At 38.8% G+C, this 25,000-nt stretch overlaps 2 protein-coding genes across 2 annotated transcripts; both read right to left on the bottom strand.

Annotated features, from left to right (window-relative positions):
• Positions 1–6,995: 6,995 nt before the first annotated feature.
• On the bottom strand, positions 6,996–10,248 carry pycr1b (pyrroline-5-carboxylate reductase 1b). The gene is made up of 9 exons (XM_020930366.2): positions 10,073–10,248; positions 9,452–9,540; positions 9,289–9,359; positions 9,039–9,218; positions 8,834–8,941; positions 8,638–8,751; positions 8,453–8,545; positions 8,142–8,305; positions 6,996–8,010 (listed from the first exon to the last, which is right to left on the bottom strand). Exons 2-9 carry the CDS (start codon positions 9,516–9,518, stop codon positions 7,833–7,835), a joined length of 975 nt encoding a protein of 324 aa, XP_020786025.1. The 5' UTR covers positions 9,519–9,540; positions 10,073–10,248; the 3' UTR covers positions 6,996–7,832.
• A 6,744-nt stretch (positions 10,249–16,992) lies between these two features.
• On the bottom strand, positions 16,993–24,987 carry LOC110165218 (myeloid-associated differentiation marker-like protein 2). The gene is made up of 2 exons (XM_020930389.2): positions 18,596–24,987; positions 16,993–17,653 (listed from the first exon to the last, which is right to left on the bottom strand). Exons 1-2 carry the CDS (start codon positions 18,874–18,876, stop codon positions 17,002–17,004), a joined length of 933 nt encoding a protein of 310 aa, XP_020786048.1. The 5' UTR covers positions 18,877–24,987; the 3' UTR covers positions 16,993–17,001.
• Between the last annotated feature and the right edge of the window lie 13 nt (positions 24,988–25,000).

Raw genomic sequence — 25,000 nt, 5'->3', positions numbered from 1 at the left:
GGAAAATGCGGCAAGTTGGCGCATAAAGATGATGCAACTGGTAGACAACCGCCGGTCTGGATCCTCCTGTTACCAAAGGCTTGCATCTTCACCGCTACACACTACTCTCAGTATTTCATACTAAAGTAAATTATAGCATGATAAAAACTATTTATTTAGTTCAGAGTCTTACAAACTCTAGTTGCTCTGTTTCAGAGCATGCTCATTAGTTATTATTGATAGAGAAAGCTGAACTACCATCCATTACAGTCAGTTGCTTTCAACTGTACGTAAAGTTTGAACTGATGCGACTTTCCCATTTGTTATGGACTTTTGACTGGTCTTTATTAGAAATTGTACTTTTTCCATTTCTCATCTTAAAGGGTAGTACCCTGGTAAGAAGATTGACACACAGTAAAAATCACACAAGGACAAGCGCTCAAACACTGAAAAAACAAAACACAGAGCAATGATTATGCACCCGATCTGCTTACACCATATTTCATCATTACTGTGGAGAAAAAACACTCAACTATTGATCTGCCCCAGTGCTTTCCTATCTCTCTCCCCGGCTCAGATTCTTGCTTTTTTCATGCTTTTACTTCTCTCTCACAATCATAACAAGACTTTTTCTCCCCTCCAACAGATTCCCACTTGTAAACAAGATCAGAAACACGCACTGCTTAAAAATTATCTCCCCAAACTGGATGTGAACTAACAAAGAGTAAGAAAGGCGGAGATGGTGGACACTAAACTGCCGACACCTGTGCAATCAAACGCAATCCTGTACAGTGGCCCTGCAATGAGCATGGCCTTTGTCCAGCTCTTTCATCAATCACAAGAGGCAGATTTACAAACTGTGATACAAACTCTGCCACTTTACAGCTAATTTCTCCTTTGCATCAAATTAAAGTATTCACTCCTATCTTGACAAGTGAAGGAAAAGAAATGGTTAGCAGGTGGGTATTTGTGCTGAAATGTTTTCCAAAACAAATGAAAATGTAGTATACTATGAGCCTTCCAGATATCAAACTTATGACTTAACTGAGCAGTGTTTTTCATGTTTTAATTATTTTTGTATAAATTATTGTCTTAATTGTTTTATTGCCTCTCTTCAGTTGAACTAGTTGTTCCTGGGCTACTTCAGGTGGTACTCAGTACTCTGCAGAGAGGTAATCCCTGAAATATGAATGATAATAGCACTGAACAGTTGTCAGGGCATTTTATAATGGAAAAAATTAATTTCTACAATTCTTTAAACCTCCACACAATACCACAATAAGTTTGACACTGTGATAATTGGATATGTAAAATGTGGATAATGTTAATCCACAGAAACCTAATCTGAAAAAGTGCATACAGTTTCAATTTGATTTTGTTTTTTTTTAAATGATGCACTGTTCTTTTGATTTAAAAATGATCCAATTATTTTCGTAAGTATAACTTTCTTATTCACTCAACACTCCCTGTCCACTGCCCTCAACATCTTGAGTGAGATGGGATTTCAAAGGGTTTTATCAACTTGACTCATGTTCCTGCATACATTAAGTCAGTTTATAAGAGCAACTCTTTATAGAGGTTGGACAAAGCATTTTTGTAAAGTTAGAATACATTTACTGAAAATTGCCATCAGCCTAAAACCTTACGTATGTGTTTTGTTGTTGTTTCAGTGAGGGCATGATGAACTACGGTGTGTGGGTTAAGTTGCTCCATGTACATAAAGATGCAGCTCCAGCTCTTAGGTGCTTCTTGCTTTTTGCACCCTCACGCACACACACTCTGGGCAAAGAAACTAGCTGTGGTAAGTAACAAGTGAAAACGCCATCTGTCAAGCGAGAGCGCATTTGCTTTGCCTCAGCACTTTCAGGGGAATGCCTTGAAGACAAAAAGGTCCTTGTTCTCAATCTCTCCGCAAATCCCATCTCTCATTCTTCCTCCCTCTTCCTTCATCCCCCTTGCTCCGCGCGCCTTGCCGCTCCGCCACCATCAGCAAAGTTGCACACATAAGCATTGGTCAGCGTTCAATTACCGTGAACACCAGGGAAGGATGGAGAAAGTACTTGACAGAGAAATGCACTTCAAGCACTGATTAAATACTGATACCAAGTATAAAAAGCTTAGCCCCTAGGTTGTGTGTCCACACACACAGTGAGAACGGAAAATGGGGAGAATGTGTGTATGAAGAGAGAGAAGGCAAAGGAGGGGCTCATCTCCAATACTGATACAACTGTTTCATCATTATGACCCTCTATTACAGTACTTGCCAACTTGCTTACTACATACTTTTGATACACTCCGCAGAGTGCTGACTCCAACTAAAGCTGCTGATATGAAGTCATTAGGGGGTGAAGTTTCTGTTTTTCTTGAGCCCTCAGAGCTTCCCTATTACTCTTCAGTGTTTAAGGCTCACAGTGCTCAGAGCAGGGACAAGGCAGCAGATAATGGCCCATTTACCAAAGATCAATCATAAGATATTTAGTTTCAACTCATTACACATGTTCTTTTTATAGCACAAATCTTTGTCTGTCTGAGTTCATGTCAACCATTACGGTCACAATTTTTATTTGGTTTAAGTTGTTTATTGATTTTTACCAAAGAGATTCACCAAAGTGTCACAGCTTGTGTTCAAGTGCAGTCCACAAAACAAGCTGCTGTAATAATCTGTTGTCTCATGAATTGAGACTAGAAGCACACAAGTTTGTGTCTTTCTTGTCAAGAAGAGAGTAACGGAATGACTTCCTGGTTGTAAAGGTGAAATTCTAAATCACTCAGACAAATAGAGACTGTGGTATTGTAGTAAGTGTTTAGTTCTTCAATGTCATTAATTATTTATTATGGACAGTAGGCCAACAACAATACAAGTCCTTTTACTTAAATGTGAAGACGGCTATAAACCAACATCATAAAATATATCATAGTTTAGAGTGCCTCTTCACATCTCACGTGCTTGTATATCATAGGTGAATTTAGACAAACGGGGCTATTTATCACGGTGTATTTCCACTGTGGGTTCCGGTGGTAGCGCGAGCTGCGGAGCCAGACCTTTGTCCGCCGCCGGTGCCATGTTGTTGCCATGGCTCCCTCGTGCCTCCGCTCGCGCTCAGAAATAACGCGGCTGTGATGAATCAGCATCTCTGCAGCGACCCGGACAGTGTTTATGCAGCCAGGCCGGTCTACAGGCGTGCTCCACTGCCCCCAGACCAATAACACCAGCTACACGCTCGTCTCACTCCATCACAGTGTTTACTAAGATATACGTGAAGCCCGTGAAAAGGTGTCTGACACAAAGCAAATGTCAAAAGAGTCGCTCGACAAACCGAGTGCCCTCTCAAAAGCAGGCTACAGGCTGCTCTAACGTAAATACTCCGCTAATTGAGCCAACCAGGAGGTGCTCAGCCCCGCTAATCGCATCACAATCAACAAACTCGCCACAAAGCGAGCTAGATGTTGATATTGTTGTATTCTTTGTTGTTTCCGAGATCCCGTAATACTCATGTCATAACCTCTAATTAAACCGATGATGAGTTAGTGAAACACAGTCAAACGCACACAAACAGCCGCAAACTGAAAATAAAATTGTCTGTCGTATTGTCTTACCTGCCAGGAAACACAAAACGCGTGATTTGGAGAAGAGACCACAGCGGCTCGCTGTGCGTCTCTGTCGCTTTCAGCACCGCGGCGGGAGGACAGTCGAGGAGCTAGCGGTAAGGTTATGTGTAGTAATGGGGATTTTCTTATTAATAAACTCCGTTTTTATAGTTTCACTTTAAAAAAGCCCGGTGTTTGTGTCAAACGCAGAATTTACTACACAAAAAGACGACCTGACTGCGCTGCCCTCTTCGCGCCTCTTCTCATTCCGACACATGGCTCCGCTTCGAGGCTTGACAGCCGAGCGCTACGCTACACCCCCTTTGTGTTATTATGAAATCACACTCAGCAAAACAGACACTACAATCAGCACTTTTGAGCGCATTTTCAAAATATGCCTTTCAGCTGACTCACCAGAAGTCACTGACGGTGGACCCTCGGAGGTGAAGTTCAGCCGGTGCACACAGATACTTGGAGAAATGTTTTTCCGCTCACGCCTCCTCCTAGGTCTCTACATATATCCACTCCTTCCTCGCTTGTTTTAGTCAGTGGTCGGAGGCGCCAGACGTCAAATGATGTTTGGATCACATGGTTTCATTCATGAGGCACCTACGCAAGCCACATTTAAAGAGACACGGAACAGTAGCTACTACTTTGTGATGGACAACAGTCAGTGGAAAGTGTGACTCGCAGCACCACCTCCTGCACTTCTAAACTTAGAGCGTACATTTTGCACGACTGATTGGCAGCCGCTATTTAGAGAGGGACAGCGGACAGCAACACGAAGAGCGCAGCTGCTCATTCCCCCAGCTAAGGCTTTGAGGGGCAAGTCACAAGGTCCATTATCCCATTAAAACAATAGCCCACTATGTTTGCATTGTGTTTTGGACTGAGATCTGTTGACTTAAGCAGGTTAACATCTATTATAGCCGAGGCAGTGTTATAGAAATTTTTGGTTGTTGTTTTTTGTTTGTTTGTTTGTTTGTTTGTTTGTTTTACCCACTAACAAACATGCATTTTTTAATGCTTAATTTTCACCCACAAGTCGAATTTATCATTTCCATTTCAGTTACTCTTAAATATTCTTTAAAACTGTCATAAAATATTAACAGTTATCTATCTATCTTAATTCATGAAGAATGATCATATCACTAACTGGTTAAAAAGTTGTTGTAATAGTGCATCTGTATCTATCCCAGTTATTAAAACAAATTTTCTATAAAATCATCACCTTTTGACAATTTTGACTTTCCTGGGATGCACTGACATAGGCCTGTTGCTATTCCATTATATCTTATGGTTGATAAAACAGCAGTTATTATCCGTTCACCATCCATTCCACCACATGGCACAACTTCCTGTTTTTACATTAATTTGAGATGGTCGCCATATTGCCAACAAAACCTATTGACTGAACTAGAAAAGCTGCTTTCATATTAGTATGTTTTAAAAGTGCTTACAAGATTAACAAGCAATAAACAGCACTAAACAATTATACATATCTATAATACACCAGCTGATCTTATTTACTGTGTAATTTGCAAACAATGCTGATCATTAAGGACAATTTGTAGCCATTTGTCAATATTCCATTTCCTTCTCTGAGGTTCTAATAACTTCCCATAAGAGCACTCAGCCAGTTTTAGCCTCCCATTTCCACATAATTGCTAATCATTTATATAAAAAACTGCTGGTACAGTGGAGTCCGATTGCATTTGATTTATCCATATAGGTCATTTGCAGTGGCAATTATTGAGGAAACAATAGATTTTACTTTTCAGATTAGAAGTGAGAACTTTGGATGACTTACAATAGTATGTAGGCTAAATAATTTCATTGGCAACCAACGGTATTATTAGAGATCACTTGGCACAGAAGAAAATAAAAGCCACTGTAATAATTCAGTAGTCAGTAATAAGTTAATTTTAGTTTAGTTTAGTTTTTTTCTTAAGGCCAAGAAATGTTTATACAAAGGAATAGTGCCTGTGTGATAAAAGAAAGCATGCATGGTGTAGGGAAGATATTGAAAACCTCTTTTTCAGCGGCTCGGTAATGGTGGCTCTTGGCTCTGCTCTTGGCCCAGACCTCATGCAAACACCATGTTACTGCAAAGGTCAGTGATTAGAGTGATTGAGTGGGGATGACAGGCAGCAGCTGCTCTACCTGTGGACGGAGGAGCCACGCTGTGCCCTCTCAACTCTTTCACAGAGCCCCAAGTTTCCTCTTTGGATTATCTGTCACCAAACCTCCTCCTTAAACCTGCGGCTGGTGTCAACATGATTGACACAGAGCACATCCTTTACACCTGGGCTGGAGAGAGGCACAAAGCTGATGTTAAAGGTAACACAAGTGGAATAATGAGAGGCAAATGGAAGTCTCTGCAGCAATGGCTAATCTTAACGGGCAGCGCGGGCACAAGCGGAGAACAACCTTTTGGAATAAAAGAGGGATTACCACGACACTGCGGCACCCGAGGAAAAACCATTGCACGCCCAAATAAACAGGCTGAGTGCACTTAGAGCACGAAGCTGCAATTTAATTGAGAAACACTGGTGTGGATTGGTTTAAGAAAAAATAAACTAATCCTACAACTGCTATAAATTGTTCAATTATAATGAGGACATGGCTCTTCACAAACCACCACTTTCTTCTATCATTTTTAGACCACATTCTGCACCTGTGCACTAGATGAATAGACCCACAGGTCTATCTCCTACCAACACAAAGTGGCATCTGTTAATCCAAAATGTAGCAGCTCGAAGCGTTGGCACTGCCCATAATATCTAAAACGTTCCTCACAACTCTTGAGCTGAATTCAGTTTCTTTAGCTACAGAAATCTCATAACACTAACACTCAGCTGCACTTCTGTACCTTACTATCACACAAGTTCAGAACTCTGTAGAGAACTCTGAGAAGACAGTACCCTCAAGTTTTTCAATTTAGTAGGGCAGGGCACCTCCATTGTTTTTTTGTTTTTTTATACCTGGTTTTCCTATGTCTATAATAGATAAGAATATTGTTGAATTCCACTGTATCTCTGATTCACTTGTGATCACACCGTTTAGTTACTTGGTAGTGTTCTCCCAACAACTTTTTTTTTCCCCAGTACCTTACTGGTACCTACGATACCTATATTAGACTATACCAATTAATTTTTCATATTGTAGAATTTGGTGGATACACCTGTCCAGTAAAAAAAATAAAATGACAAGAGTCAAGTCAAAAGTGTACAAAGAAAATATAGTCCCTGCTGGGACATCTGTCCATGTGACCTGATAAAGCAAGATGATGAATGGATGGATGATGTTGGCCAATCTAAGGGTCATATGGGGCTTTTCAAACAAAGTACAAGCAAATCACACCGATCCCTGTGCGCCATCTGCTGGCTGGGGCAGGGGAAAACAAAAAACTAATAAAAACCTTTGCATTTAGTCTTTTTTATATTTTTATTTATATATATATATACACACCAACCAAGTTGCTGTTGTGCCACAGACATAAAAGACAGTACACATACATAAAAAAAGCAAACAAAAGGACGGAAATGCGCATAGATCTATACCCTTCCTACATAAGAATAAAGCATGATAGTTTACCAGTTGTTTTGTGCAAAAAAGGTGTCCCAGAATAAAGTTTTGCAGTTCAAGTATGCATATTTTACAAAAGGGAAGGTAATATCAGAAATGATAAACTGTACAGCTATACATATCAACACTAAAATAAGGCATGTTCAACGTGCTGGGAGGCATGACTAATCCATAATTTTGTTCTGTTGTTCTTTCAGTCTTCACTAAAATAACGTTTTTGATTCTAACAAAGTCTTTTTCAAAAAACTAGTTTAGACTTCATAATTGATAATGGATAATGGTAAAGACTCAAACAGCTTGGCAGTCTTCCAGTAACCATCTGCTGTGGTGTGATCAAAATCCGACAATGGCTGAAATAGTAATTACAGCTAAACAGAGCTTGATTACCTGAACCCATATCCAGACTGAAGACAGCTCGTAAATGCATCTCGCACACATGTTGGCCATAATATCAGTCCAAGCATAAGGCCATAACTGCTTTAACTACACACTGCACCTGTGTTTGAGAGAAAATGTGATGGCAGGACCAACTGATCCAATTTCACTTGTACATGAATAAATAATGCATCAAAACCATTTGGATGTTTAAGTCCTGAGTGCATTTCAATGTTTGAATATTTAAGATATGTCCAAAATGTATTGGGCACATATATGCTTGTGTGTTCGCTTCTTTGGGATCAGTTCTTCTTCTTGATGCCTGAGCTACGATTGTTGAATAAATTGATCCCAGATCTGCCACTGCCATTGGCCACTCCACTAACGGCGACTCCAGGCTGTTGGAGCACCTTGTCCAGTGTAGTCTTCTTTATAGCTGCTGGAGAAATGCGCTCTTGATCTGCGAGAAACTGCAGCTCACTAAATGTACAAAAAGAGATGTTTAAAGAAGTGTCAAAATGACATCAGAATAGAAAATCTAAATATTGGCCACACTAAAATAGTCATGTCTGTCAACCTATAACACCAAACAAAAACCGTATTAACCTCACCGTGTTCTGATGCATGAAGCCTCCACTGCATTGATCAAAAGACTGCGGAAGCCCCCACTCTCCATGACGTGCAGGGCGTGGATGGTGGCTCCTCCAGGGGAGCACACATTGTCCTTCAGCTGGCCAGGATGTTGCTCAGAGTCTAGAAGCATCTTAGCAGCCCCCTGTATTACAGAGGTAACAAATAGTAGAAGAACAGGATGTTGTCTGATTAAACATTTGCCCATTTTATTTTTGAGCATATCAATATTCCTTTTCATTTTAGTTCAGGTAAAGTTCATTTTAACTGTTCAAAATACATCATAGCTCACCAGTAAAGCTTGAGCGCCGAGCCTGACAGCCAGCCTCCTGGGTAGACCCATTTTTACACCTCCGTCAGCTAGAGCGTCCAGGGCAGTGAATGCCTGTTTGAAAGGTTAGGGGAACATAAACACATAAATTTAATTAATTAATTACACAGCACAAAAAGTTATGTAGTTTTCAGTCAAAAACTTACATATGCAGGTCCACTTCCACTTAGACCAGTCACAGCATCAATGAGATCCTCCTCCACCTCTGTGCAGAACCCAACACTAGCCATGAGCTGCTCCAGTAGTTTGCCATCTTCTACCTGATGTTCAAAAGGTGCAATTAAAAGGATCAATAATAGTTAGATAGATTGTTTTTCATTATCATCTTTATCAGTCTCTAACCTCCGCATGTGTCCCAGTGGCATACACTGTAGCTCCCTCTCTCACTACCACTGGCGTATTGGTCATGCACCTCATAACTTTGGGGGTTGGACGATACTGAAGCAGTTTCTGATAAAAGAAAATAAGACAAAAATGCCTTTACATTGGACCCTTGATCTGATTCTGCATAGATTTGAGCACTGTTTTATGTGAGGCCTCAGCTAACCTTCTCTATGGAGCTGATGGTTACACCTGCAGCACAGGAAACAATAAGATGGCGATCCTCGATGTCTGGTCCAATCTCATCCAAAACAAAAGGAATGATGTGAGGCTTCACAGCCAGAAACAGCACATCACTCTTACTGACAGTCTCTTTGTTACTAGTCGTCAGGTTAACTCCCATTTTCTGCATCAAAATAAGAGCATATAGTTAAAGGGACACAAACCACATTTTCCATACAATGAGGGGTTCTCACCCTGAGTCCTGACACAGTGGGCAAGTCTGTGTCTGGGGAGCTTGCTGTAATCCTGTGAGTGGCAATGACACCTTCAGGGGCACGTAAGTGTAATGTTACATAAATGATCTTTAAAAAGGTGTCTGTAATAGCATTTAGCACTGGTTTGTTGAATCAGTCTCACCTGCAGCAGTGAAGCCTTTTACAAGTGCATGAGCCAGCTGGCCCGCTCCAATGAATCCAACGCTCATCCTGAGAAGTGAGGTCTTTGTCCTGAAACAAACACAGCAATATTTATTAATAAAACTTAAATAAAAAGCCCACTATCAAGATCTATTTATCAATTGCAAATAATAATAAAAAGGTAATAAATAAGTAAACTAAGCATTTCACTCTCCTTTGTTTTCATTATTAAAAAAAGTAAAGTCATCAAGATATTTAGCATTTTATGCCTGACTACTGTACTTCAAGTCAAGATTATAGCTGTCTTTTGTGTATGCTATATGGGTAGGGCAGGCTATTCTGCAACTTGCCCTGAAGAAAGCAGATGTTGTGCAATTAACTATTTTAGAACTATTCTGGTTTACAATGGTTGTATCTTTTGTTGCCGAACTAGGGTTGTTTATAAAAAGCCACTAGACTGGGAATAACTTCATCTCTAGAGCCAAAGAAAAAGAAAAAAAGAGAAACAAACAATAAAAAGATAGCTTCCTTTAGCTAGGTCCTGTTTGTCTTTCAGTGAACGCTAGCTCGCTTACAAATCAATGACAACCGCGACATTTTATTTAGCACGAAGATATTTTACCTGTCCTTAGATAATCCTGGTGAAGTCCTTGAGTCGTGACTGTGAGAAAGTGTGCCTGCGGGCCCCGGATTGAGACAAAAATCTTTTACTTTTGTGTCAACGTGGCTTCCTTCTTCCAGCTTAGGCCATGCGCTCGAGGAGGCTAATAGACATTGGTCTTAACCAATGAGAACTCACACTAGTTCACATCTAGCCAATCATCAGCAAGAATCCGGCAGTGGGCGGGTCTTATAGTACATCCTATTCCCGTTGCATCAGTCAGTGCAGGTTTAAGCGCGATGATTCCGCCTGCAGTAATGTAGGTCAAATTCTTGAACCGCCCTGAACTTATAAAGTGAGGTATATTCATAGGCAGAGAGAAGGTGGTGTTTAAAGACTGTTAAAGCTGTATGATAAAGTAACTGCTTCATGCATCGATAAGCTTCCTCAACTGTGTGCCTTTTCACACCTGTGGCTAGGGGTTAGAGTCCAAAAATACTGTCTAGTAGTTTAGACACACAACTGAAGAGTGTTTAATTTAAGACAGTAATGAAAATGAAATAAAGGCTCGTTTTTAATCAAAATGAGCAGGTTTATTTAACACAATAGAAAACAATATAGCTTGTCCTTAAAGAGGTGGGCCTACAATGGAGATGGCCATTATGAATTACTTTGAGACAAATATGATCCAGATTCAGGCCTAGGTCCAGAAGGGTGCAAAAGGGTATATTATACCACCATTAATGCATCCTCATTTGGGGCAGGTAAAATTATGAAACCCTGCAATATTATGTAAGACTGTGACTGTCTTTGCACCCGGTTGAAACTCAGCACCTACAGTTAGGTCTGGACCAGGGCCTGTCCAGATTTAAGTTCAGGTTGTGAGTATGTGAGGAAGCCTGAGCGATATTGTTCCATGTCAGCTGTGCCCCATAATTATGCACCTTAAGTCGTTATGTCCTTTAGCTAATTTTTTTACATTTGTTAGTCAACATTCTACCTAAAATATACTTGATAATTATACCTGCTAAAATTCCAGTATTGTTAAAATATATATTTGCATAATCATTAGTTAGAATACAATATTTGATTCCATAATGTGAACATATTAATGTGTATGTCCTTCTTGTATATTTCCAATACCGTGCCAGGAAGATATACAATATTTTCTATAGGCCTTCTTTAATTAAATATCACTGACTCAGACTCCAAAAGTGGAGTGAGATATTTTCCACATGCTGAATTAGAATGAAGGATTGTTATTCAAACAGGAGACAGGGGGCCAGCGCCTTTCACCTCCCCTTAGATTTGACAGAATCTGAAATCAAGCCCGGCCGGACAGTGTGTACACTAATGAGCAGAGGTTTTGAATATAGTTTTGGCTTCATGTCTCATGGTACTTCACTAATGGATATTCTCTGTATTACCACAGAACTGGTGCATTACTGTCATTTTGATACAGATTTTAATAAGACTGAGCCTGCTGTCTGTCAGATATGCCATACTAAATTTGCAGCACTCTCCTTGAAGAGGCTCTGTATGTCTTCTCACGTATTTTCTCTCCATGTGCAGGACTGGAATGCAGACGGGGGGTTTGTGTGCTGCTGTCTATATTTAAAGTCTGAGCTCAGAGGCACCAGCTGCAGAGGCACTTCCACCTCAGTCAGATGGATGTTTAGTGAGCATCACTTCAGTCTCAACAGGTGCAGTCTGGACAGTCTAATTAGCATTTTAATTTAATAATAGGATAAAAGGAAATATTTAAGTAAAGCTTTGTCTACAAAATTAATATCTCACAACTGATTAAATAAAATCATGCAGGCCAAATTAATATGCTTATATAATCAAAAGTCAAAACAACCACTGAACCAGACCCCTTAATTATGATGAACATATGGAAGGAGCAATTCATTTGAGGCAATAAACAACAAAATTGTAAAAGTAAAAGACATGCATGTATATTTTAGAGTCATAAGTAGGATTTCACACCCATGTTTTCCCCAAAAATATATTTATAAATATTAGGCTCAAATGCTGTCAAAGCCTTATTCAGGTCTGTAAAACATTTTATTTGTTTGGTTTAACCAGGTACTTTAATAATCATCATTATTCCAAATAAAAATAAATAAAAAATGTATTTGTCTTCTTTGGGATTAAAAGTGTTGTTATGGCAAAACGTATAGTGCTATCAAGAACTCAACTTGTGCCCTCTCTGCTTTATGTTCTTCACACTGACAAAAAGCACACACCCAAGTCAATTTAGCCTGTGCTCTGTTCTAACGCTCGCCAGCCTCTGCATGTGTGCTGAGGCGTGACAACACTCATTGGCTTCGTCTTCTTTGACAAAAACCTTCAGAGATTTATTAAAAAATACCCAAACAGACGAAATGCCCCCCTTTTTTGTGTGGCATGCAGCAAAAAGTGAAGTGAGGTGAAGTGAGGTGTTGCTTCCACGATTGGAGCCTGAACTGGGAACAGTGGAATTGAGAAAAAAGAAGAAGAGGTACAGCTCTGTGAGGAGGAGGAGGAGGAGATGCATATTTAATATCAGAGACAGACAGAAAATCTTTCCCAGGTGCTCGTTTTGGGCTCCAGCAGCAGGAGGGAGTACAGTGACTGACAGAGGCTGAATACACAGATAAAGAAGCTATGAAGCGCTGTTTAAAAATCAAGTGTTTAATGTCACAAGAATGTAATAAAGGGTTCCCCAAGAGCAATATAAAATCAAAACCAAAACAACTTTACAACTGAAAGCCCCATGACAAATATGTAGAAGATTGAGTTGTTATTTCTGATATAAAATGCAATGACAGAATCAATAAAGTCTTTTGTTTATTTTTAGTGACATGAGAAGTTGAACAGGAGTCACGTGGATAGCTTAATCTATTAACTTAACTCAACTTAAATGTGTTTTGGTACCTGAAAAATATGTATCATTTAAAGGTGCATTCTGTAACTTTTCCGGTGGGGGGGTCTGTAAAATCTTTTTCTTCATGGAGATGTTATTGCTTTGTCTGGAATGTTTTACTGTAAGTTATTAAACCTTTCTATCTTCATGGAGACCAAACCAGGGCAAGTTACAGGTCAGATCTGAGGAGAGGCAACCCCGCTCACAGTCAGAATACCAATTTTTCTAGATATTTTTGAACTATAAAACCACCTGTAATTGAATAAATGAAAGGCAGAGCTGTTTAATGTCATACTGTGGAACATTCCAGGTAAAGCAGTGACTATACATAAAAACAAGCATGTCCCGCAACCAAAAAGTTACATAGTGCACCTTTAATTATAGTTAATTTAAATAATTATAATTAATAACCTTTACTACATTTTAACAGCTTGACGAAAACAATTGCACATGTTGTCCCTCCATTCGTGTTCTTATTTTCTATCTGGGGCTGCATATTTTTACTAAATAGGCCTACATTTAAAGGGCTTTTTAAAAATAATTTTGCTCTGGAAGATTCCGAAGTCTTACATTAAATCTGCTGGGACTGCATATTTTAAATTGCTACACACAATATTTGTCAAAACATACATCCAGGGATATAAGGAAGAGGCAAACATTAGCATAGACATAGCATCACTCTGTATGTGAGATTGAAGCAGACAGTGGCCCTGCGGTGCCCTGTCCCTCCTCTGTCTGCTCCCTCTGGCGATATGGGCAAGATGGACACCTGTCTGCTCTCATTGCTCTCAAACTGTGGACTGTACAGAGTGGAGAAACAGCCATGTGAGACAGAGGCCTTGGGGAGAAGACTAGAGCCGGCACACAGCAGCTGCTAAATGGGGATCCACACAGGAGCAGGCCCCTAATGGACCAACGCAGTGTTTGTGGCAACAGCACACATCAGTCTCTCCTCTGTCATGTACCGACCGTTACATCTCCCTCTGAAAATCATATTAGTCAGGCTAAAAGCACGGTCTCAGAGGAGGCCTGTCACCGGAGGTCAGTTTGCAGCATTTATCAAGAGTCGAATAATTTTGGAGCGGCATTTGGAGGAAACAAAACAAGCTGTTATATCTGGAGGTTGTGCATTCACCACTCCATCGTTAAATATGTAACAGGGAAATATGTTTGTAGTGATATACTATAACACTATATTCATGACATATACAGATTTAAAAAGACTTAATAGAAAACATAGATATTGACATCCAGAGGCTCTGCTTCTTTTATAGTGGCATTTTCAACAGTTTTGGAGACAGATTTTTTCAAAAATAATGTATATAATAATATAAGTATATAGGCCTACAGAGCAGTGGGTGGAGCTTGTAGGTAGGGAAACACAGATTTTTTGGTTCATTGAAGTCACAAATGCAGAACAATATAGGACTCAAATGTGCATAAATCAATCAAAAAACAATTTGAGTGAGCTAATCACAAGGGAACACTGTGATAACATGGTTAAAAGCTCATAAAAGTCTATTTTACATAATGTGTTCCCTTTAAACATAGCACCACATACTAACAAACACAATTCCAGCGAGATTAGAAAAAAAAAACAACTTTTTCCTGAATAATCTAATCTAATGGATCCCTTATTTCCAGATTCAAATCTGCACTTCTAGTTTATGAGTCCAACACATCATAAACTATTTTTTCACAAATCTTGCACCACCACCACCAGTTTTATTCTCTAGCATCAATGTTTTGGACACAAGAACAGCCAGCTGGTCTTGGATTTGCACTTGAGTCCCAATACTGTTATAGCTTATGTATGCAGCTCATTGAGACTTTGTGTAATTCTTCCATAATGTCCACAGATGTGAGCATAAACTTGAGAGATCCTGGATTACAAAAAGTGTCCCAAGCAGAGTGTTGAGGAGCAATGTGTGAAGAAATGGATCAAGATATTTATCACCATTTGAGAGTGAGAAATACTTTAATGAAGAGAAAATGAGAATGAAAGGAGAGAGGCTCAGAGGGAAGGAAACCAAGTGATGATTAAATGTATCATATTTAACCAAAATTGTTGTTCATTGTTTGCAACTCATTGCCATAATATGGGTATTTGGTAGTGGAAGCTATAGGGCCAATGTTATGCAAAACTGATTCTAGTGAGCTGTAAGCCATGTTATAATGCTGTTACCTCCTCAAAAACAGACCTGGAGTTGTGTTTTGTTTCATTCACACATGTTTTAGTAACTCTTTATTATTAGTCTGTCTACATCTCCAAAGCTCAAAGCTCAAAACGTTCTGTTCCATCTGTGATGTTATGTAGTTTTCAAGTTAACAGCTCCTTTTACTGTTAAAATTATCCAAGTGAGTCTAGTGAAGGTGTATGGAGTTTAAAAACACAATGGAGAGCTTCCTGTATTACCACATGGCATCACAAGGTGAAAAAGAGTGTTTTCTGTTTGAGAGAAAAACTTCTTCTACATATAGAGGTTGTGTGTGTTAAACATAATGTACGCCACAAACCGGAAACAGCATTATAACATACAGTCGATCTGAAAACAGTTTAATAATCTTTAACAAACAAACATGAACTCTTGCCACATGTTGTCCCAAAAAGTAGACACTTATGTTGAAATGTATCATTGCGAGACTGAGCACAAATAATTGAGAGAGGCCCTGTCATTTGCTGGGTTTCAGATGACATCACAGCATTCTGTAGGCCAATAATATTTAATACAGAGCACAGCTAAAATAGAGATTTTTGTTGTAACATAGTGAGTTCTGGAGTCACGTCACTAACAGACATGATCAGATTTAAGATTTGTGAGTTTACCTTCAGGATATTTCGCTTACATTGTAATAAACTGTCTTGACTGTCTTGTAATAAACTGTCTTGAAAATGACATCATTACAGAACCTGAAAACCACCAATGGGAATATGGTGACATTTTAGAGTTGTCTGAGCTAACTTTTGTATTTGGCCAACTGCTGTCTCATGGCTGGACTACTGTACATAACCGCATTGTTATTTTTGGCACAAGCCACTGGCCGCTGCTATGGGACTCACACATGACAAACATGCCAAACATGCCAGCATTACAAGTATTTATACTATTTAGTTGTAATCCAGTGAAGTATTTTGGGTGTGCGTCTGGACGGGATTGAAATAATGTGTAATCTGAGGAGGATTTGATGGCACAGATGAGTGGATGGCTGGTGCTCAGAGGGCTGGGTCAGTTCATTTCTCATAGGGTAAAGGTTAGGACTGGGGCAGGTGTAGTAGAGACATTAATGACATTATTCACATCACTCGGATGGTTGACAAAACTGTCCCATTATATTCTACAACAGACATTCTGTCAAATAAGTGAGAAGTACCATTTGATGTAATAATAAAGTATTATTTATGTTAGTTATTTATAGTGATTTTTTGTCATTTTGTAGTGATATAGAATATAACATTTGTATGACCTCAACTTTAGTATCCAGTTGTTACATAGTTTAAATTTAAAAAATGAAAAAATAAAACACTTCTAACTATTCCACCTTAAGTGCTCCACTGTGTTTTTAAACTCCACACACCTTCACTAGAATCATTTGGATAATTTCAGCCCTGGAATTGCCTATATCTGCCGAACAAAAGGTAAAAGGTAGATGTTAACTTAAAAACTGCACTTCATGACATCACAAGGTGGAACAGGGTGTTTTGAGCTCTGGTGATGGACAGGCTAATAGCTCCAGGTCTGTTTTTGAGGAGGTAACAACTTTCTAACATGTCTGAAAGCTCATAAGAGTCAATATTGCATAATATAGGACCTTTAAGCAAAACCCAATCTAACAGTGATAAATAGATGAAAAACTTCCCCCTTTACCACTGAGACATATTGTTCCATTAGAGGCAGAATTTCCAGAATCCTGCCTCAACCACCATCAAAAGATTTGGAGAATGTACTGCCACAACATTAAATAATGCAGAACTGGTTGACCCATAGAGGCTACATTTATTTTTCTATATGTAAAAAAAAAAGTCCAGAATTATTGTTGACACCTAGACCCTTGGAGCAGTGGGCAGACGCGTGGACACAAACTTCATGGTCTGAGAGTACAGAAGGTCTGCCCCATACAAGATCAGGTTAACAAAGGAGAAAACAGCCACCACCAGTTTACTGTCCCATGGGCACTTCCCCCGGGGACAGTGGTATGGCCTCTCTGGAGACCCGTATTTAGACTCAAAACAGAAAACTGGCCACACCACTGACGCGCTCAGGTACAGCAGCACCTCCAGCAGTGTACAGACCACAACAAACCGCTCAAAAGGCATGCACAGAACAGTTCTAGTCCTGCCACACACTGTCATCAAGACCACTACAGCTGTGAGGGCAAAGCAGAAAGAATACACCACCACACAGTAGATGGTGGCTTCATATCGGGAATACTCGCTCTTGTTGGCCAGAGCTCCAAATATAATGCACGCCACAAAACCCTGGACCACTTTGAGTAGTCCAGAGACTGTGGCCATGTAGCCCACCACAGCCTGTCCTGGCCTGGCTCGGCACAGGGCCACCTCTACCCCATAGGACACTGTACACAGGATCGAACAAACAGTGACTGCAATACGAAAGTTCCGGATGTGGCAACCTTCATAGGGGCACTCGGAACGCACGAAGAAGAGTGGATAGACCACAGATGCTGTTACATACCTGCAGAAAGAAAAGCATATTAGACAAGTTATTTTGACCAGAAACATTATTGTTTGTGTATATTATTATAAAACAGTTCTTATGTCTTTGTGGTAGTTACCTGCTCTATATACACTTCTGAATACTTTATTATTATTATTATTATACAAGACAAAGTTTGTCTTTGTCAAACATGCATCATAATTTCACATTAAGTGCTTTAGCAATTTTAAGTAGGGCCTGTTACTAACTCCAAGTTTCCATTTGAGAAATTTAATGATAAGAAAATATAAAAACTACACTTAATAAAACATGAACAAAGACTTAACCCATAATGAAGAAATTGTTTTAATAAGAATAATTCTAGCTTAGTAACTACTTTATCAGTACTCTAATTTTAAACTCCTAACACCTTAGTAAAAGGTGCACAAGGTAACTTCTCATTGCTCTGCTTGGAATGTTTCTCAGTATAACTTTAAATAGATTTACCTTTCACCTGTTCAATTACTGGTGGTTTTATTGCTCAAAAATACCTTGAAAAACATGGCTTCTGACAGTGAGCGGGGTTGCCTCTCCAGAAATCTGACCTGCAGCTTGCCCTGGTTTGGTCTCCATGATGATAGAAAGCTTTAATGCCATACACTGAAACATTCCAGACAAAGCAATAATATCTCCATGTAGACAAGCAGGTGGCAGATTCTTCATCAGAAAAGGTATACAATGTGCCTTTAAGTAGTTACTAAGCCTAAATCATTCTTAATAATCAATGTATTCAATGTGAAGAAGGGCTAATTAAGATGTAGTGATTATAAAGTGGTACCAAACATAGTCAAGGAAATATCTAACTTCAGCCATTTAAAATCAGGGCCTCACAGTCTTACTCCTACTCCTTCCACAAGGATCAGTATATGCCCTGTAGCAAAAATAGTGATTCTTTCTCTTTGCCCTCATCTCCAAACTTACATGAGTGTAGCAAAGGCCGCACATGTCACTGTGAAGTTGTCCCAGGAGATGGGCAGACAACTGTAGAGACGAGTCGCATCCAGGAAGAAGATCACGACTGTCATGGCGAAGCAGAAGCACCACGCTGCCATACAGAACTCCCCGTGCGACCCGCTGTACCCTGCTCCGTGGGCGATCAGGGCAATGACAGCACAGCCCAGAGCCAGCTGACACACACGGGCAGCACCCAAGGGAGAGCACAGCGCCCTTTTGTTGAGGTATGGGCCAGTCTGGGGATCCATAACTGGGACAGAGGGGTAAAAAATAAACCAGCAAGGACTGCAGGGACTTCACAAGTGCAGAAATGGTTTTAAAAATCCGAATGCTGTTCAGGATTTGGGTCAAATTAAAGTGAGTTTTTGGTTAATTCTGGCACCAGTGTAATTCAAATCTAAATCAGTCAGTACCTCATTTATTATAACAACACAACAAAATGTTTTCTCTTCTTCAGCTCTTCAATTGTTAAATCCCCTTGCTTTCTTCATTTGCAGTTTTTGTAGTTCTCCAGAGGTCAGCTGCTTTGACCCAAATGTGCCAGTTCTGTCTCACTTTTTCTCTCAACCATTCATAGCGATGTCCCACTTTTAAGTTCTTGTGGTACACTCACCTGTTTAGAAAAAAAAAACTCATATCCATGTATCCAGAACTATGTCAAATCCCACCAGGTAACAAATAGTCCAGTTTCACAATAGTTTGAAGCACATAAATAGTCCACTTGCCTATACAAACAGCTATACTATATCTACATACAAGACTGAAATCAGAAATGGTTTAACATCACAAACCTCTCTAGTCATATTTTAACTATCCTCTGGTGACACACTTGCACGCTTCTCTGTCCCACCTCCGGCCTCTGCATGGGACAAGCTTTGGTGGGGTATGGGGTGGGGGTATGGGTTGGGGGGGCAGTTGATCAGTCAGTCAGAAGGAGAGTTATTTAGGGTTGGGCCAATAGCAGATGTATCTCAGCTGAGCATGTGGTTGGGCGTGGGGCATGTAAACAGACTCTGGGAAAAGTGTGAGGAGAACGAACCCATGAGTTTTAAATATAGCCACTACTCAATACTCTTATAAGCATTGCCTGGAAATCCACAATGATATCTCTCTACATTTTTTTATACAGATCAATATCGGTCTGGTCCCCCATGCCCTCTGTGATTGTGCAATCAGATGTGTCTTTTTATCAGTGACATGTGTGAAACGAAGGGGCTCAATGGTCACTCATCACTTACAAATCAAATCAAATTTATGTCACCTCAGTTTAGTGCCTCACTCATTGATTTTGCAGAAATCCGCAATGTTTTTCAGTTCCCTATGATATTTATTTTTTATTTTTTTCCCCCAATACAGTGGACCATGCGTGCTTCTGATTGGCTAATTCACCTGTCAATCATGCCTATTTGAATACGTAGATTCACCAGTGACCAGACTCACATCTTCATAAAGTACTGAAGAAGTGTGTATTCTGGACCCCAGAAAGAAACATGTCTATTTGGATCATATCAAATTACATTGTACTATACAACTAGAGAGAGAGAAATGAACACGAAATACACAACAGAGACTACAAAATATATGGCACATGTTTTAGACTGGATGCCCTTTCTGACAAAAATGGAATTCTGACTATTTATGTAAGCTTGGGAGATAAGTTGTTGAAACCATTATTTGTGCCTGATGTATCTTCATCAGCAAAATAATTAATTGACGGAAAAAAATAAAGTAGAGTGAGATCTACGGCTGAAAATCTTATATTGCACTACTTTCTGATCTATGTTAAATTGTTTCCTCATCAAAAATACACCTGGAGTTTTGTTTTATTTACACATGTTTAACTCACAAATCCTGCATATTTAGACTGTGTTCTTCTCTCAAACTGAAAATAGTCTTTTCCACCTTGAGTCATTAAAAGATAATATAGGAAATGCTCCACTGTGTTTTGAAGCTACAGATATTGTTTTAGCCCCATTGAAACAGCGTTACTCATCGATGCACCAGCAGGTATTAGAGACTTTTTATTGACAAGCTCATTGAAACAAAATATTTAAAGCCAAAAACTTATTCTAGAATATTGTAGAGTAAACTGTTTAAGTGAGAAAAAACAAAACAAAAAACTTAACTTTAAAATTACCACTTGATGACATCACAAGGTGGAACTGAAACGTGTGAATGAAATAAAACACAATCCAGTGTTTCTGATAAAGTAACAGCATTATAACAGGGCTAAAAGCTCAGAGGAGTCAGTTTTACATAACATAGGACCTTTAATAATTTACAATAAATTATCACACAAGGAAATAAACTGTTGTCATCAGATAATATACATTTTTATGTGGAACATTCAACTTTTTTTCCCCTGGAATATTATTTTAATTGAATTCATTTTTATCTGATCACAGTCCTGTGACAAAATGCCAGATCAATCTGGCATTTTGTTTTTGAATGATGTTAGGTCATAACTTTTTTATTCTTCTTGAATAAAATAATTTTGAGGTGAACTATCTTTGGCTGTTCTCCGGGTCTGGTGCTAAATATAAGACACTCTGCACCACTCTTAACACAGAGGGGCATGGACTCTGCTAAAGGACATTAGCTTGAGGTTATATTACAAAGGTTAATCTTGAAGAGATTATTTGACTATAAGAAGTATCACAGATGTACTATACTGTCATGTGTAATACTTACATTTAACCTCTAGTTCAGTATTGAAATATCATTGATTTAATTTTAAGATATTTAATAAGAATCCTTAAAGCTTCAAAATATATTTAAATAATAAAAATAAAACTTAACTTAAAAACAGTCAATCCTGTTGTACAGTCAGTGAGTTGAAGTCATCCTTGCTGTATAGACCGGTGCAGTGTTTAGGTCTTTGTCGCCACCTACAGGTGATCTTGTAAACATTGCTGTTTTATGACAAAGTATGAAAGTAATAAAGCAAAGTATCAGAGTGTGCTCTCATAGCAGCAGTTTATCCTGCAGATGTGTATTCGGCGTTATTTGGAGAAATCAACCAATGCTTTGGTACAGACAGTCTGGTGTCAGTTGTGTCTTTGTGAACTACCAACATCTGTTGGTAGTTTATTCAGCAGGGGGCGCTATTGCAGAGGTCAAACTTATCACAAAAAGAACACACATCTATCAGGAGTCATCTGTCCAAGTCCGACGTTATTCGGTTTTATAGTTATCAAAGACTCAACAAGACATCTCCGTAAAACTTGTAATATGTGGAGGTCTGTGGAGCGGCCCATGAAAACAGCTGGAGAAAATACAGACGATAAATGATAGTATTGAAACTAATGTTATACCACGGACACCATAATGAAAAAATATCCCCAAAATCATTTGGGAAAAATAAAAAGCAGAATTAGCAGATATCTTAAGTAGATAGGATAGGCCCACATCTAAAATGAGACATAAGTTATATATCTATCCAACACTATTCAGCTCAAATCTTATTGTACAACAGAAAAATAACCAAAACTTTCCCACAAAGAAGGTGGTACCCCCCCAAAAAACTGACACCCATTGAACGATAATTTGATATAGTAACTGTCGTGACAGGTTTAAGTGATGTTTATAATCCATCACACACTCCTCAAAAGTCCTTGGTTATATTTGGTCTTAAAGACTGTGGGGCATTTGGGAGTCATAATTTGCAGCAGTACCATTGTGCGCTCGCGCGCGCTGTGTTGCGAAAGAAAGGAAACCCCTCTCTGACTGTTAATAATGTTATTAATAATCATTAATATCAGTTAAAACATGATTAACACTTAATAGATTTCTATTGCAGCAAATAAGTCAAATGTTACACCGAGACACCCACACTCTTAATGTTTCTCACAAAAAATGTGGAAAAAAAGTGAATGTCACAACTCTAACCCAAAACATTTCATTTACCTAAAAAAATTCGTCTGACTGGAAGAAAGATCATTTTCTCATTTTTGCAGTGAAGAATTTAAAAAAAACAGCAACATGTATTTGATATTTACCTTAAACAGCAAAACATTAGAGAGCTAAATAAAACTTAACTGTCAACTTTATTTTGTGATTCGCTGAGTACAGTGAGTTTGTGTGTAATGCTTTATCTTGAAAAACATTGAAATATGATGAAGTTCAAGCTCAAGTTAGCCATACAGCTTAAACGGAAGTTAATACAGCTTTGCAACCTTTTGTACAATCTTTATTTCTTCTTTGCAGTAACTCCAATCTTTCCAGCACATTATCTTGTGAAACCACCAAATGAATGATTGAATATTCACTCTTCAAGCTTAAAACAGCCTCTTCTCTTCTGTTCTACTGCAGCCGTAACGTGAAGTGCAGCAAAGGTTTAAGTGCTCAGTCCTCAAAAATGTTTCCTCTAAAAAGCCAGATCGATCAAGTCCTTCAACCAAAGCAGCAGCCTCCTCATTTCTTACCTGTGTGAAGAAAATGAAAACACTGAATAAATGTGTTTTTTTGACCCGACAATGACCAGTAAGCAACCAGACCACGTTTAGAGAGTCATTTATTTACTCTGAGTGTAAGAGCAGTCAAACCATATCCCACACAGATGGTATGCGCCATTATATTACAAAACTGACTGTTTTAAACTTTAAAGGGTCCATATTACACAATTTTCTGATATTTATAATGTTGTTTTCTCTTCAAAATCAATCATACCTAGAATGTTTAATACATAAACCATGCATTTAGGCTATGTTCTTCTCTCAAATAGGAAACACTCCGTTCCACCTTGTGATGTCATGTAATATAACAGGAATTGTTTCACTGTGTTTTAAACTCCACATCGCTTCACTAGAATCATCTGGATTGTTTCAGCCCTTCAATTACCAATCTCTAATGAACTAAAGGTAAAAAGTAGCTGTTAACATGAAAACTACCAGTACATGACATCACAAGGTGGAACAGGGCATTTTAAGCTTTGGAGATGCAGACAGACAGACTAATAAAAATTAAAAAAAATCTCAAATGAAACAAAACACAACTCCAGGTATGTTTCTGAGGACATAAGAGCATTATAACATGACTAAACTAAAACAATTCAATTTTGTGTAATATAGGAACTTTAAAGCTTGTGATACTGTTATATAAATAATATACCGGCAGGTGTCCATAGTGGTTTAAAAAGAATGAATAACGCATACTATATGTTTAAAGCCATTGATATATTGATGAACAGATTTCACATCTCTCATCTAATGGTGAAAAAAATACATAAAATAAACGCACGGATGGTAGCTCTAAAAGATCCAGATAATTCACAATTAGAAATTAGTCAACAGATCTGAATTAAAATTGTATTAATTGCACAATTGCACAAAAATAGATAGACAGATAGATAATACTTTATTTATCCTGAAGGAAATTTATTATTTGCATTTATTTGTATGCCATTTGTATTAATGAAAATATTTTTTCTAGAAACTATGCACTGAGGACACTCCATAAGGTTGTTGACTGTCTGGTTTCAACATCCAATGGCTCCAGTCCTAATTCCTTGTGGATACATCAAAACACATGCATGTATTTCTAATAAGACATGCTGTCCTTTGTAGGCCTCCACACATGGACTCCATAACTCCCAATTCATCCCCCTCCTCTCAGTCCGCTCCTTTCAACTCTCATCATGAAAGAAAAACGCAGCCACGAATTTCTTTTGAGATGCCCAGGGACACACACAGAGATCAGCCCCAAATAAAGAATGCACATAAACAACACAAAAGGGAGCTGGACTCTAAACAAAAACATCAATACAGAGCCCACAATAGAGCAATAGGAAGACGCAGTGCCCGGAGTGACCACAGGGGGCCCCGCTCTGTGTGATGTGGCCCAAAGCAGGCCTTCCTTCTTGGGGCCATGGCTGTCTGTAGTGGCCTCCGCAGCCAAAGGGGAGAGCATCCTGAACTAATTGGTTTGCCCTGACATGCATCCTTATCTTGTGAGTCAAGAGGAATTCAGCTTCAGAAAGCCCATTTCCTATTGACTGTGGCTTCAAGTGTGAACCACAACAAGGAAAGTGTGGGATGAGACAGTTGTATTTTTAAACACACAAGAAACAACAGATTTATAAGAAAAGGAAATTGGGAACTTTCATCAGTTAGTTGTAATTGTACATGTCCTGATTGCATGACGAATTTGTTATTGTACAATTAAACAGGAAAAGTCAGATAGTGTAGTAGTGTGTGTTAAATATGAGGAAATATTGTATTTTAGGACAATTGAAGAAGGTCACAATATCAGATTAAGGAGGACAATAAGACAAAAAACTGTATGTATGTATCACAATTTCATTTTTTTCTTTTATATTGCCTTGGAGAGGTAATTAAAGACATCTGCTTCATCATTCACACTTCAACACTTACT

The sequence above is a fragment of the Boleophthalmus pectinirostris genome, unplaced genomic scaffold (assembly GCF_026225935.1).
Source record: "Boleophthalmus pectinirostris isolate CB_2022bp ecotype Guang Dong unplaced genomic scaffold, ASM2622593v1 HiC_scaffold_343, whole genome shotgun sequence".
Lineage (NCBI taxonomy): Eukaryota > Metazoa > Chordata > Actinopteri > Gobiiformes > Gobiidae > Boleophthalmus > Boleophthalmus pectinirostris.
The sequence above is the reverse complement of the archived record's forward strand: the minus strand, read 5'-3'. Positions and strand labels throughout refer to the sequence as shown.